A 15,942-nucleotide genomic window follows, 5' to 3' on the forward strand; every position below is an offset into this window, starting at 1 on the left:
TAGTTTTGATTTGAGCATGGGACTTTATAGTAGATTGAAAAATAGGACATTCAAAGAATATTGATACTCTAAAAATAGAGGGGTGTGTCATGGTAACTCTTATCCTTAACTCTACTCTTTTTTTATCCTTAACTCTAACGGTAGAAATAATTGAGCTACTTTGTCTGCATACCTCTGTAACTATAGAGATTGGGGTGGGCAGGTGTCAAAGGAGAACTAGGATTTGCCATTGGCTGTATTTGGTTGGTGTACAGTGTGTGTGGACTGAATTTCTCCCTTTACTGGGAGGGAGGTGTGGTTTTTACAGCTATTCACTCTATTCCCTCGTATGGCTGCATACTGTGGAGAACATGCCTAATGGTAATTGAAGAAATTTGTGTACCCAAGCTTGTATCTAATTTTCAGAAGTGTTCCAGTATTGAAGCTTGAGTCAGTTCACTGGATATACAATACTGTTAAATGGTTTTTAATCATTTCTCTTCTCTAGGAAATGCATTTGAGACTGAATACCAGAGGCTTCAAATGCATAAAGAATCCCTGCATGAGTTGAGAAAAGAATGCACTGCTAAGAGGTAAAGGCACCGTGATTCCATTCATCTTTTTAATCTGTAATTGGAAAGAGGCTCTTGTGATTTAAGGCATTTGGACTAGAATCACAAAATCATCTCCCTCAGTTCTTGTGTGACCTTGGGCAAGTCACTGTATCTCTGCGTCAGTTTCCTCATCTGTAAAATATGTAACTATGCTCCCTTCTCCTGTCTTGTTTAGCTTTTAAACGCTCTGGGACGGGGATTGTGTGTGTATACAGAGCATAAGATGATGGGGCCTTTTGGTGCAATTGTAATATAAATAATTGCTTTATAACACTTAAAACTGGTGTCTCAAAATTGAAAAGGGTGCAAGCAATACATCAGCATGACTGAAAATTACAGGCCAGTATTGCTTTCTGTCATTATCTTCCCAACTGCAAAGTTATCTGGGGCTTGCTTTTTTGACAAGCGGGTAGGGGGATGTGATTCCTGGGAATGGTGGGGGTTGATAGTGCAAAGACTTTGAGGTCACTAATGATCTTGGTTTTTCTCTCCCTAAAGAGAACTGTTCTTGAAGACCAATGCACAGCTGACCATTCGATGCAGGCAGTTGTTGTCAGAGCTTTCCTATATTTACTCTATTGATTTGGTAAGTTTCTAACTCCTTAAGAAACCTGCTGAATTAGAATGAACTTTGTCTGCCAGATGTGCACTCTAGCTGCCTTCAGAGTAAAATGCTTCTCTCTTCCACACTGAGCTCCATGCTCATGTAAATTTCTCTCCTGTTTCTTTTCTGATGTTTCTTACTTTGAATCTGACAGTGAGCTTGTCTGGCAGGGACTTCATCTACTCTGGTGTTCCTGCTCCTCTCTCTCAGTCACTGGGTTTCCGATTTGGTAATGTTTGCCACAGAACTTCTCCCTATTCTCCTCACACATCCCAGCCTGCCCCTGCTCTCCCTCTCTTCCCTTGTCTTGCTGCAGCAATTTCTTTGGGAATTGTTGCCACCACTGTAGTCAGGCAAATGAGTCCAAAGAAGGCCTGGGGCATGCTTGGACTGTCAGTGTCGTCATTCACACTGAATTATTTGTCTAACTTAGATTGTAAATGACACAAGGAAAGGATCCTATTGTGCTGCACTGTAACAGGATACTGCTGCCACCACATGGTAACTTAAACTTGAACCTCTTGTGGTGGCATATGAAATGGCAAGTAAAGCGGATAGTGAGAGCACAGTAGAGTAGCTAATAATCATCTTACCAGACTTCACTAACTTAGTTAAACTTTTAGCATACGAGGCAAAAAAAAAATGCTCATCAGAAGATTGAGGTCCAACATTCTTTGCTCAACATAAGTTTAAGATTTTGGAAGTTCTGTTGGATGAAAGTGAATCCATTCCTGTTTGAGAGTTAGTCTTCTCAAAATATTTTAAATTTAATGTTGAGTGAGATATTACTCTGAATTTTATTTAATTTTGAATTTTTCATCTATATTAACTGATGCTTTACAAAGTCTGTGGTCTGATTTTAACATGCCTCTAAGTTTTTTGCTTGGAATTTGCAACTTCTGTCTTATTTTTAAATGTACTATGTCCCATTCTCATTTTCTGCTGTTCAAATCCATAGAATGATCAAAAGGATTACTTTGTCTGCGGAGTCAAGCTGCCTAATTCTGAAGACTTTCAAGGTAGCTGGCTGTTTCTTTCATTTAGTACCTAGAGTTGTGATGTTACTTTAACATCTCATAGGGCAGACTTACCATTTTAGGAGCCACAGTCCACTTTTGGAGACTGATTGAAAAAAATTTAGACAAGCAGACAGTTCTGATCTAATTTTCAATCCTTGTTCACCTCCGAGTTGAACTAGCTGGGACTTTGATTAAACATTTGTCACTGAAAAAGCTGAATTGTTACAACCAAACTGTTTTTGTGGGAAAGGGCTGATTCGAGTGAATTTCTTGACTTAGAACAAATGTTGAAAAACCTTCAGAATTGTCAAACATACCATTTCATCATTTTCTAAATAAAGTTGTGGGTGGGGTTTTTTGTGGTTTTTTGGGGTTTTTGGTTCAAAACAACCTTTTAGTTAAATTTCAAAACTGTATTTTTAAAAACTAAAAACAATAAAGGGTGACATCTAAATGTTTCAAAATCTCAAAATGAAAAATCAGTCTGATCAAAATATAATCTATTTTGCCAAAATTTGAGGTTTTGTACTGGATAAACAACTTTCCACTGAAATTCTATTAATGATGAAGACTGAATGGTGACATCATTTTGAAGATTATCTTTTTATCACAGTTGCCAACTTTCATGTGGTAAATAAGCACCCTGACTTTCACAATAAACCAAAAATCAAGCTAATCCCATTTTGAAACAAGGCCAAAACAAGCCAATCCCTAAGAACCCCAACATTCTGACAAGATCCCCCTGGTGTGCAGTCTGGGACTTTGGAGGGCCCGCAGTGCACCCTGACTCTCCCCCTGCCTTGACCCTGCTTGCTGGGAGCCAATCAAAGAATAAAAAGAAGTAACAAGCTACAACAAGCCAAAAACTAGCCAACAAGCAACTCTTAAGCCAAAAACAAGCCCAGTTTCTGGTTTTTTTTTCCCCATGGGTTTATGTCTGCTTTTTATGCTTTTACACCCCGGTAATCTGCTATAAAACTAACTCCACCTCTGATTTCTGTGGGAGACACAAATAGTGCACAACAGTCCTTCTGGGACTTCCCGCAGACTCAAATGTCACCACAACCCCAGTCTTGCAGAAAACTTTGGACATTATTGGGTAAAGACCAATCCATTGCTGTGAGCTGCTTCTCTCCAGGCCGCCACATTCTGAAAGAATATTTTAAACAGAACAATATCTAGTTGTGGTATTTAATACGTGCCAGGAAATGCTTCAGACCTTGAGTGATTAAAACCCAACCCCCTGTGAGGCACAAAACGGAGCAAATCACACTTTTAATCAGGCAAAAATAGCTAACTTGGGTTACTCACAACATGCAATAAACAGATAAACCTAGAAGGAAATGTTATTTTTGGCTCATGGGAGGTGCTGAAATAGTACTGTGATGGGGACATGTACAAAAAATTGGATTCTGAGCTAAATTACATGACACCATATGTTCTGGTTAATCCTTATATACTGACTAACTTCTTTGTGCATACCCACACAAATATTTTAGCTCTAGATTTCAATATGTTTATCTATTTAAAAAAAAAATTCTAGCTTGCTGTGTATCTATTCATATAAATAATATTACACCAAATAGGCTTCATCAAATGCATACGTTCCTATCTTGTTATGGCAATGCTATTTCGGTTGCCTTTATAGCAATATTTATAATATATCGTAAGTGCATCTGCAGATGTTCTGTATGGCATGTGTTTTTTGTCTTTGTATGCATGCGTCTAACACCTGTAAACAAATTTTGTGCAGTTATCTGTACAAGTATTTGAAAATTAGAATGACTAAATTAATAATTGCAAAAAGAAAAGGAGTACTTGTGGCACCTTAGAGACTAACCAATTTATTTGAGCAAGAGCTTTCGTGAGCTACAGCTCACTAGGAACTCTTGCCTCTCAGCCTTTTGTTCAGTCTGGTAGGGGTGTTGCCTCAGGAAAATAAAAACATGAATTCAAGTAATAAACATAAGCTTGGCCATAGTGGGTCAGACCAGTGGTCCATCTAGCCCAGTATTCTGTCTTCTGACAGCAGCCAGTGCCAGATGCTTCAGAGGGAGTGAGCAGAATAGGGCAATTCATAGAGTGATCCATCCCCTCTTGTCCAGTCCCAGCATCTGGCAGCCCACAGTTTAGGGACACTCAGGGCATGGTTTTGCATCCCTATCCATCCTGGCTAATAGCCATTGATGGACGTATCCTCCACGAACTTATCTAATTATTCTCATAATCTAGTCATGCTTTTGGCCTTCGCTACATCCTCTGGCAACGAGTTCACAAATTGACTGTATGTTGTGTGGAAAAACTACTTCCTCAAGTAGTCTGTATGGGTGCATGCATGTTAGTCAGTCTTGTGCCCCATGCCATTGTGTTATAACATTGCATGGGCAAGCCACCCTCAGTTCCTTCTTTACTGCAAAGCTCCATAGCAGAGAACGAGGCTAAAGGCGTGGTAGCAAACCTAGAGTGGCACACCCATAAGGGGGAGACAACTGAAACCACAGTTACTGTACGGAATGAGTAACTGTTTCTTCCTTTTTGTTTGTATCTCTGCTGCAATGATCGACACCCTCCAACAACACACCTTTCAAGATCCATGGACCCTACACAGGCCTATCACAACATGTGGTAAATCTCATCCAGTGCACTAAATGCCGCAATAACAACTATGTGGGTGAAACCAGACAATCACTCCACTTTCGAACTGTCAGAGAGTTTGTCTTTAAATCATTTTCCTGTATCACTTGTGGGTGAACACTTTCACAAAGAGGTCAGATGTAGAGTGCTCGATCAGTCCTCATCCTCAAAGGAAACCTTCACAATGCTCTCAAAAGATGAGCATGGGAGCTTAAATTCATAACTCTCTGCTAGACACTAAAAATCATGGACTGAACAGAGATTCTGGATTTATGGCTTATTACAACAATCTGTTACCTGCTAACCCCCTCTTGAAGTCCTGTGACTGCAGAGGTGTTAATGGGCCACTCTACTTTGAATGGTCCCTTAGAATATGGTCCCTAACTACTTATGCTAAAAGAAAAGGAGTACTTGTGGCACCTTAGAGACTAACCAATTTATTTGAGCATGAGCTTTCGTGAGCTACAGCTCACTTCATCAGATGCATACCGTGGAAACTGCAGCAGACTTTATATATACACAGAGAATATGAAACGATACCTCCTCCCACCCCACTGTCCTGCTGGTAATAGCTTATCTAAAGTGATCATCAGGTGGGCCATTTCCAGCACAAATCCAGGTTTTCTCACCCTCCACACCACCCCCACACAAATTCACTCTCCTGCTGGTGCTAGCCCATCCAAAGTGACAACTCTTTACATAATCAAGTCGGGCTATTTCCTGCATAAATCCAGGTTTTCTCACATCCCCCCCACCCCCATACACACACAAACTCACTCTCCTGCTGGTAATAGCTCATCTAAACTGACCACTCTCCAAGTTTAAATCCAAGTTAAACCAGAACATCTGGGGGGGGAGGGTAGGAAAAAACAAGAGGAAACAGGCTACCTTGCATAATGACTTAGCCACTCCCAGTCTCTATTTAAGCCTAAATTAATAGTATCCAATTTGCAAATGAATTCCAATTCAGCAGTTTCTCGCTGGAGTCTGGATTTGAAGTTTTTTTGTTTTAAGATAGCGACCTTCATGTCTGTGATTGCGTGACCAGAGAGATTGAAGTGTTCTCCGACTGGTTTATGAATGTTATAATTCTTGACATCTGATTTGTGTCCATTTATTCTTTTACGTAGAGACTGTCCAGTTTGACCAATGTACATGGCAGAGGGGCATTGCTGGCACATGATGGCATATATCACATTGGTGGATGTGCAGGTGAACGAGCCTCTGATAGTGTGGCTGATGTTATTAGGCCCTGTGATGGTGTCCCCTGAATAGATATGTGGGCACAATTGGCAACGGGCTTTGTTGCAAGGATAAGTTCCTGGGTTAGTGGTTCTGTTGTGTGGTATGTGGTTGTTGGTGAGTATTTGCTTCAGGTTGCGGGGCTGTCTGTAGGCAAGGACTGGCCTATCTCCCAAGACTTGTGAGAGTGTTGGGTCATCCTTTAGGATAGGTTGTAGATCCTTAATAATGCATTGGAGGGGTTTTAGTTGGGGGCTGAAGGTGACCGCTAGTGGCGTTCTGTTATTTTCTTTGTTAGGCCTGTCCTGTAGTAGGTAACTTCTGGGAACTCTTCTGGCTCTATCAATCTGTTTCTTTACTTCTGCAGGTGGGTATTGTAGTTGTAAGAAAGCTTGACAGAGATCTTGTAGGTGTTTGTCTCTGTCTGAGGGGTTGGAGCAAATGCGGTTGTATCGCAGAGCTTGGCTGTAGACGATGGATCGTGTGGTGTGGTCAGGGTGAAAGCTGGAGGCATGTAGGTAGGAATAGCGGTCAGTAGGTTTCCGGTATAGGGTGGTGTTTATGTGGCCATTGTTTATTAGCACTGTAGTGTCCAGGAAGTGGATCTCTTGTGTGGACTGGACCAGGCTGAGGTTGGTGGTGGGATGGAAATTGTTGAAATCATGGTGGAATTCCTCAAGGGCTTCTTTTCCATGGGTCCAGATGATGAAGATGTCATCAATATAGCGCAAGTAGAGTAGGGGCTTTAGGGGACGAGAGCTGAGGAAGCGTTGTTCTAAGTCAGCCGTAAAAATGTTGGCATACTGTGGGGCCATGCGGGTACCCATAGCAGTGCCGCTGATCTGAAGGTATACATTGTCCCCAAATGTGAAATAGTTATGGGTAAGGACAAAGTCACAAAGTTCAGCCACCAGGTTAGCCGTGACATTATCGGGGATAGTGTTCTTGATGGCTTGTAGTCCATCTTTGTGTGGAATGTTGGTGTAGAGGGCTTCTACATCCATAGTAGCCAGGATGGTGTTATCAGGAAGATCACTGATGGATTGAAGTTTCCTCAGGAAGTCAGTGGTGTCTCGAAGGTAGCTGGGAGTGCTGGTAGCGTAGGGCCTGAGGAGGGAGTCTACATAGCCAGACAATCCTGCTGTCAGGGTGCCAATGCCTGAGATGATGGGGCGCCCAGGATTTCCAGGTTTATGGATCTTGGGTAGTAGATAGAATATCCCAGGTCGGGGTTCCAGGGGTGTGTCTGTGCGGATTTGATCTTGTGCTTTTTCAGGAAGTTTCTTGAGCAAATGCTGTAGTTGCTTTTGGTAACTCTCAGTGGGATCATAGGGTAATGGCTTGTAGAAACTCGTGTTGGAGAGCTGCCGAGCAGCCTCTTGTTCATATTCCGACCTATTCATGATGACAACAGCACCTCCTTTGTCAGCCTTTTTGATTATGATGTCAGAGTTGTTTCTGAGGCTGTGGATGGCATTGCGTTCCGCATGGCTGAGGTTATGGGGCAAGTGATGCTGCTTTTCCACAATTTCAGCCCGTGCACGTCGGCGGAAGCACTCTATGTAGAAGTCCAGTCTGCTGTTTCGACCTTCAGGAGGAGTCCATCTAGAATCCCTCTTTCTGTAGTGTTGGTAGGGAGACCTCTGTGGATTAGTATGTTGTTCAGAGGTATTTTGGAAATATTCCTTGAGTCGGAGATGTCGAAAATAGGATTCTAGGTCACCACAGAACTGTATCATGTTCGTGGGGGTGGAGGGGCAGAAGGAGAGGCCCCGAGATAGAACAGCTGCTTCTGCTGGGCTGAGAGTATAGTTGGATAGGTTAACAATATTGCTAGGTGGGTTGAGGGAACCATTGCTGTGGCCCCTTGTAGCATGTAGTAGTTTAGAAAGTTTAGTGTCCTTTTTCTTTTGTAGAGAAGCAAAGTGTGCGTTGTAAATGGCTTGTCTAGTTTTAGTAAAATCCAGCCACGAGGAAGTTTGTGTGGAAGGTTGGTTTTTTATGAGAGTATCCATTTTTGAGAGCTCATTCTTAATCTTTCCCTGTTTGCTGTAGAGGATCTTGATCAGGTGATTCCGCAGTTTCTTTGAGAGCGTGTGGCACAAGCTGTCAGCATAGTCTGTGTGGTATGTAGATTGTAATGGATTTTTTACCTTCGGTCCTTTTGGTACGATGTCCATCTGTTTTGCATTTGGAAAGGAAGATGATGTCTGTCTGTATCTGTACAAGTTTTTTCATGCAGTTGATAGATTTCCACCCATACGGCTAAATGCAGTGCCTTGCATAATGACAGGTTTCAGAGTAACAGCCGTGTTAGTCTGTATTCGCAAAAAGAAAAGGAGTACTTGTGGCACCTTAGAGACTAACCAATTTATTTGAGCATGAGGTTTCGTGAGCTACAGCTCACTTCATCAGATGCATACCGTGGAAACTGCAGCAGACTTTATATATACACAGAGAATATGAAACGATACCTCCTCCCACCCCACTGTCCTGCTGGTAATAGCTTATCTAAAGTGATCATCAGGTGGGCCATTTCCAGCACAAATCCAGGTTTTCTCACCCTCCACCCCCCCCCCCCCACAAATTCACTCTCCTGCTGGTGCTAGCCCATCCAAAGTGACAACTCTTTACATAATCAAGTCGGGCTATTTCCTGCATAAATCCAGGTTTTCTCACATCCCCCCCACCCCCATACACACACAAACTCACTCTCCTGCTGGTAATAGCTCATCTAAACTGACCACTCTCCAAGTTTAAATCCAAGTTAAACCAGAACATCGGGGGGGGGGGGGGGGTAGGAAAAAACAAGAGGAAACAGGCTACCTTGCATAATGACTTAGCCACTCCCCAGTCTCTAGCAGGACAGTGGGGTGGGAGGAGGTATTGTTTCATATTCTCTGTGTGTATATAAAGTCTGCTGCAGTTTCCACGGTATGCATCCGATGAAGTGAGCTGTAGCTCACGAAAGCTTATGCTCAAATAAATTGGTTAGTCTCTAAGGTGCCACAAGTCCTCCTTTTCTTTTTGCGAATACAGACTAACACGGCTGTTACTCTGAAACCTGTACTTATGCTAAACAATCTGTTCTACCTTGCATTTAGCTGTGATCTTCAGAGTACCTTTCCCAGACCTGAAAGAGAGCTCTGTGTGGCTCGAAAGCGTGTCTTTCTCACCAACAGTAGTTCACCCACCGTATCTCTCTAATATCCTGGGACTGACTTGGCTACAACTACACTACGTACATCTTATAATTCTGTTCTTTAATATAGTTTCAACCAATTGACCTAGTATTGAAGTTAGGCTGACTAGTCTGTAATTGCCAGGATCACCTCTAGAGTCTTCTTTAAAAACTGGAATCCAGTCATTTGGTACAGAGGCTAATTTAAGTAATAGGTTACATACCACAGGTGGCAGTTCTGCAATTTCATATCTGAGTTCCTTCAGAACTCCATTGACACCTCGGTGGGGGACAGTTCCTCACATTTGCCTCCTAAAAAGAATGGCTCAGGTGTGGGAACCTCCCTCACATCTTCTGCAGTGTAGTTGGGTGCAAAGTATTAATTTAACTTCTCCATAGTGGCCTTGACTTCCTTAAGTGCTCCTTTTAGCACCTTGATTGTCCAGTGGCCCCACTGGTTGTTTGGCAGGCTTCCTGCTTCTGATGTACTTAATTTTTTTTGGCCTCTTTTGGTAGTTGCTCTTCAAATTCTTAATTTGCCCTGCTTAATTATACTTTTACACCTGCCTGAGTTTATGCTCCTTTTTATTTTCCTTGACTTGCAATTTTTAAAGGATGACATTTTGCTCTAATGGCCTCTTTTACTCTGTTTAGCCATGGTGGCAAATTTGATCCTCTTACTATTTTTTATTTATGTGGGGTATACATTTAATTTGAGCTTCTATTATAGTGCTCCTGGCTTCTTTGGTATTCTTCCCCCACACAGGGATGTTAAATTCAATTCCATTATGGTTGTTATGTTGTCACTTGTCCATGACAAATATCCATGATAAAATCGTAGCCTTAGTCATAACTTATTGGTGCTATCCTGAGAGACTGAGTCCTTTCAAGTTTGTCACAAGGAATTAGTCAGCCTGCCCTGCGGCATACTACAGACTGTGTGAATGGAAAAAATGAAATATTGATATTTTTAACTTGGGAAATATTGTTTATCTGATTTCTTGCATGTTAACATAATGTGTTAGTGGACAGCTAGGTTAAAAATAAAGTCTGACGTCCATGACATTAGAGTTCTACTGTAATGAGACCCATGTTTGCTGCAGAGTTGAATCCCTTTGTACAGAATAATTCCTTGGAATGGGTGGTGGTTTTAAATCTGTGTGTCATGAATTGCCTTACTGAGAGCAAGGTATGATTTCATAGATGTCACAGAGGACATAAAATTACTGTTTTTCCTTCCTTGTTCAGGTCCTCGTGTATTTCAGTTAGGGTCACTAGAATTTCTGTTGTCATTGGAAGGGATTTGGGCTGGCTATATCTTCTTTCCAGCTATTCATAGATTCATATGTGTTTTTTCTAATAAGCTAGAAAATAAGATGAAGGTATAGCATGGAAATCTTCAAAAGTTTAATAACTTTTTGCAGAAAAGGAGTTAGAGGGTGGGGCAGAAAAGCCGTAAATAGATCTTCACTGGAGGTAAATTAATTTTTAAATACACAATTTCAGATCTTCCCGTCATCTGCTGAATAAATGTGAAACTTTAACCTTCTAAAACAATGGTTAAAAATCAGTTCCTCCAATTACTGGCCAATACTAGAGTTCAGACCCTGGATTCAGTGTCCCTGCCCAACAGTTGGTGATCTCACTAATGCCTAAAGCAATGTAAGAATGCACCTTCTTTCTCTGCTGTAGGTGTTAGTGAGGTCATCAGCTGCAGCCAGAGAATTGCAGACCCCTGAAGACTTGAACTCTGGCCTAGGGAGCCTTTTTTTAAAAACAAAACCCTACGCTGAAAACGATTTCCCTTGCAGTTTGAAGGTATAGGAGTAGGTCTTAAACTGCAGGCTCAAACCATCACCTCTCTGATAAAAAGAAAAGGAGTACTTGTGGCACCTTAGAGACTAACCAATTTATTTGAGCATAAGCTTTCGTGAGCTACAGCTCACTTCATTGGATGCATACTGTGGAAAGTGTAGATCTTTTTATACATACAAAGCATGAAAAAATACCTTCCCTCACCCCACTCTCCTGCTGGTAATAGCTTATCTAAAGTGATCACTCTCCTTACAATGTGTATGATAATCAAGGTGGGCCATTTCCAGCACAAATCCAGGGTTTAACAAGAACGTCTGCGGGGGAGGAGTAGGAAAAAACAAGGGGAAATAGGTTACCTTGCATAATGATTTAGCCACTTCCAGTCTCCATTCAAGCCTAAGTTAAAAGCTTATGCTCAGATAAATTGGTTAGTCTCTAAGGTGCCACAAGTACTCCTTTTCTTTTTGCGAATACAGGCTAACACGGCTGTTACTCTGAAACCCGTCACCTCTCTGATGTCACCTTTCAACACAAGATACAATAGACGAGAGATAAGCAGATTTAAAACCAGGAGGGGTTTTTACCATTCGCATCAGAAAATAGCACCTCAACCACTATTTTAAAAAATGTTTAAACACTGTATTGGAAACGCAGTACCCCTTTCTATTATTGACTGTTTAAATGTGCTATTATCGCATCGTAAGCATGTCAGAACCATGCATTGTAATGTGTGATAGAATAAGCTTAATAATACCACTAAGATTTCTGTAAGATGCTTGCAGTCTTACTTTATCTTTTTCATTAAGTGTGCAGCTGTTAAATCATTTAATAAATATTATTTTCATCATGTGTAAGTCTTTACTGTTTGTGTAATATGGACACCCTTCTCATGCTAAATTTTCATTAATACTCTTAAAATATTTACCATATCAGTAGAATTCAGTTGGGTAAAGAAGTTGCTTTTTCATTAACAGCAAAAGATGATGGAAGCATTGCTGTTGCCCTGGGCTACACTGCACACTTGGTCTCAATGATTTCCTTCTTTCTACAAGTGCCACTCAGGTATCCCATAATTCACAAAGGTTCCAGATCTGCAATCAAAGATAATATCAACGACAAACTGACAGAGAAAGAGCGAGAGTAAGTATGTAGTCTTCCTATGTACTTTCTAAGAAAGATGCAGCATCTTAACTAGGCAAGAAGGTTGATGGAGTTGCAGTAGTTGATATTGAAATAGGTTATTTTTAGTGCACTCAAGGGTGCAGTTTCCATTGCGGTGTGTGAATCCCATGTGAATAGGATTAGGTTGAAATTTGTAGCAGATTAGACTAGTTTATGTAACTTCATTTTAGTTTTATTAGTTTAGGGGTGCAATGGGGTACTTTCTTTACTTTTTAATTAAATTTCAGTTTTGTGTGGTGAAACTTCATTGTTACACATGTAGACCAGACAGACTGTAATGAATTTTAAGTTTTAGAATATTTTTTGCATTTCTTAGTCTGATCCATACTCAGTGCTCTGTAACCAGCAATGGATTCAATACAACAAATGTCTGTTGGTTTAATATTAGTGTCTGTTCACTATCCTGTGCCATCAGAATCTTAATTCCTGCAATTCTTTCACACACTCTTAGTCAAGGTTGCTAGGTAATATAACTTAGTGAAATAGGTAACTACTGTATTACCATTAGAAAACCTAAGCACTAATGACAGAAAATGGCCAGTTAAAGAATTCACCTACTTGAATTCTCTGACCCAGGATGCCTGCAGGTAATGAATGACACTGATGTGAAAATTCACCTTGCACAAACAGCAACATTATCTTTGACCCACAGGGTGTATATATGAAACTTCTCAACATACACATCACTAATACAAGTCTACCTTGTACGACGTAGAATATATAATACATTTCATTATAGCCATACTGTTGACCCACAATATATACACGAGACATGTAAGGTGAATTTTCACATAATTACTTTATATTTGAGCATATAAACTTTAAGGGTAATAAAACGGTCTGCTCTTTCTCTGCGTACCGTGAGCTGCAAAGTCAAGCTTACAGTATTACCGGCTCTGGTGCTCTTCATTCTGTAGTCAGCACGTACGGATAACAGTGGAGTTGCAGCACTTAGGCAAGATTGAAGAAAAGGCTACGGGGGATGCTGCTGTGCTTGCACTTAGGAAACATTGTCTAGACAAACTGTCTGCATTGGCACAGGGGAGGAAAGAAAGGGGACAAGGAATGTATCCAAATTGACATTAAACTCATTGGAGTTGTAATTTTTTAACAAGCCATAGTTTAGTGTGTGGATTACACAATAAACAGAATTCATATGTAAACGTTAGTAGTACGGGCGAGCTGCAGACTCCATCCAAGATGGATGGGCCCTACAGTGCTAAGGCACTGTGTATCTGATTTCTCAAAATTGCTTAAGTGATGTAGGAGCACATGTCCCATTGAAATTCAGTGACTACACATAGTAAAGACAGACCCTGCTTCAAAGATCTTACTATTTAAACAAAGGGTGGGAGAAGAATAATTATCCCCATCTTACAGTTAAGGGAGGTGATACAAGTGTAGTAACTTGCCCGTGGTCATCTGGAAAGTCTGACAAAGCCTGATGTGAATTCAGATCTCCTGACTCCTACTCTAGTTCTTTAACCACACAACTGTCCTTTATCCAGATTTTAATTAAGGTAGAGAAGCAAATACTGTAGCTGGCTTTCAACAGATTTCTCATGCAAGTGGGGAGAACTATGTTTAAAGTTTCAGAGTAACAGCCGTGTTTTCCTTCCATCCTTCAAATATCTGCCAATAGGACTTAAAGTTCTTCAGGTCATGGTGTTTTGAATTTGAGCCAGTTATACTCAGATTATTTATATAAATGATTATTTTCCCCCTAGCTCTCATGAATTCAACACTTACGTTCCACAATATGTTCCCAAAGAGGGAGAGATTTAGCTTACAGTACTCCAAAAACACCCTCTGGTGTTAACCCTTCTCCCAAGATATTCAGTAAGCTCTATTCTTCCTCAGCTGGCCCTGTCCGAGGTCCTAAGAGTCAGCCTCCAATACTGAAGGGGCAGATTAAGAATAGATGAGACCTCTCTGTCCTGCCATCTTTCTGGGCACTGCAGTCTTGGTAGCTGGCACCACTGTACTTAGTTTTAGTATCTTAACTTGCAGTTGCTTTCCCTCTGCCCTAGCTGCTTCCTTTTCATACACGTCTAGTTGAAATACATGGTGATTAAATGTGCAACAGAATCCAACACTTAGTGTGTGTTTAGTAGGCTTTTATTAAGACAGTTGTTCAACTTCAGTGCAAGGTGTACTATCGAGTAATTGTGGTATGGCTTTCTTCATACTTGGCAGATATAATACACAGCACCCTTTGTTGGCATCACATTTAGGGTGACTCATTAAATGTTTAGCTTGAAGAGGTTCTAATTTAGAATCTCATTTTACTTTGGGCTGAAACTTTGCCTGTAGTATCAAAATGAAGAGTTTTTAAAAGGTTCTGTTTCAAGGATAGGGGAGATGTTTTTGTTACATTAATTTAAAAAATTCGGGTGGTTTGGATTTAGTCTATTTAAAACTTAATACTGTAACAGCAACCTAATGGATGGAAGTAATACTTATTACAAGTTCCTAAAATAAACTTTTTAAATAGTGCCTAAACACTTACATGATAAACCTGTTTCTCTTGGGTAAAATATGCATTCTAAAATGTGTACCCACTATTTAATATAGCAAGCATCTTGGCAATTGCAAATAAAGTACTTTATTTCTTAAAGTGGATGATCCAGGCCACTTATGGTCTTAGGAAAGTATGAGTCTCTAAAATAAGCAGGAGGCTACAGGGTTGTCCTAACACTTGCATACCTCCCCAACTACTAGAGATGAAGTATGAAAATGTCAGCCACTGGTCTTCAACGAAGAGCCAACTTTTGAAATCGGAAACAGAAGTGTTAAAGCTATGGTGTTTCCATGATGTATTCTAACTGCTCCCTCCTTCGTATATTACATATAGTCTTGTAATATTGTGTCAGCAGATAAGTTCCCTCACAGAAATTTCTCAGTCTCAGTTTATAAAACTGTCTTACCTCAGTGGTTTTAGAAAAGAATGCAGTTTTCATTAAATACCTCCTTAAAACACATTTCTTCAATAGTGTCTTTCAACAATCATCTTGAAAGTACAGAAAGTTATTTTAAAAATAAAGAGCCCCAGGCTGCTTGAAGTTTGGACTCAAATTATGTATCCTTTGTTTATTTGGATTGGACTGTCTAAGATTTTAAGCTTCTAGGGACAGTATGTGTTTTCTTCTCTCCAGTGTCCGCCATGCTGATGGTGCTGAATAAATAACCAATTTAAACTTCTTGGCATTACTATGAGAAAATAGCAGCACAACACTTTCTCCCCTCTACTTGTAGGTGTGCTTTTAATCCATAGCTTTAATATTTGTCACATATTCTAATACTTGCATGTAACACTTCCATTAGCCTGCTTCTGGATTTTATAGTAGCACCTGACTTGCTGAAAAGTACAGGAGTTTTTTTGTGCTTTTTCTTTGTAATAGCTCCTGGATCTAGATTTCATTTCTATAATTATGTCATGATTGCAATAACATCTAGGTGTCTCAGACTTTTTTTAAATAAAATGTATCATCGTATGGATGGTAGTTCATCTGACCACAATTTTAGCCTAATAGCTACCTTTGCTAGCTAGGAGCCCATAGATTTCAAGGAAGATACCTCAGTTCAGTTCTCCCCCTCTTCATGATTTTACATGTTGTTATAGTGTATAGTGCCTCATTCACAAGATGGACAGTGCTCTGGAGAGAACCAGGG

At 40.5% G+C, this 15,942-nt stretch overlaps 1 protein-coding gene across 2 annotated transcripts in view; it reads left to right on the top strand.

Moving 5' to 3' along the window:
* The window catches only part of UVRAG (UV radiation resistance associated), a 164,327-nt gene that overhangs the window by 78,506 nt on the left and 69,879 nt on the right, over positions 1-15,942 (top strand). For both annotated transcript variants that reach the window (XM_048839927.2, XM_048839937.2), the window contains exons 9-12: positions 488-572; positions 1,092-1,179; positions 2,156-2,216; positions 12,063-12,228. In XM_048839927.2, coding sequence (XP_048695884.1) covers positions 488-572; positions 1,092-1,179; positions 2,156-2,216; positions 12,063-12,228 — 400 coding nt within the window. The remainder of the gene's footprint in view (positions 1-487; positions 573-1,091; positions 1,180-2,155; positions 2,217-12,062; positions 12,229-15,942) is intronic.

This window comes from Caretta caretta, chromosome 1, assembly GCF_965140235.1.
Source record: "Caretta caretta isolate rCarCar2 chromosome 1, rCarCar1.hap1, whole genome shotgun sequence".
Lineage (NCBI taxonomy): Eukaryota > Metazoa > Chordata > Testudines > Cheloniidae > Caretta > Caretta caretta.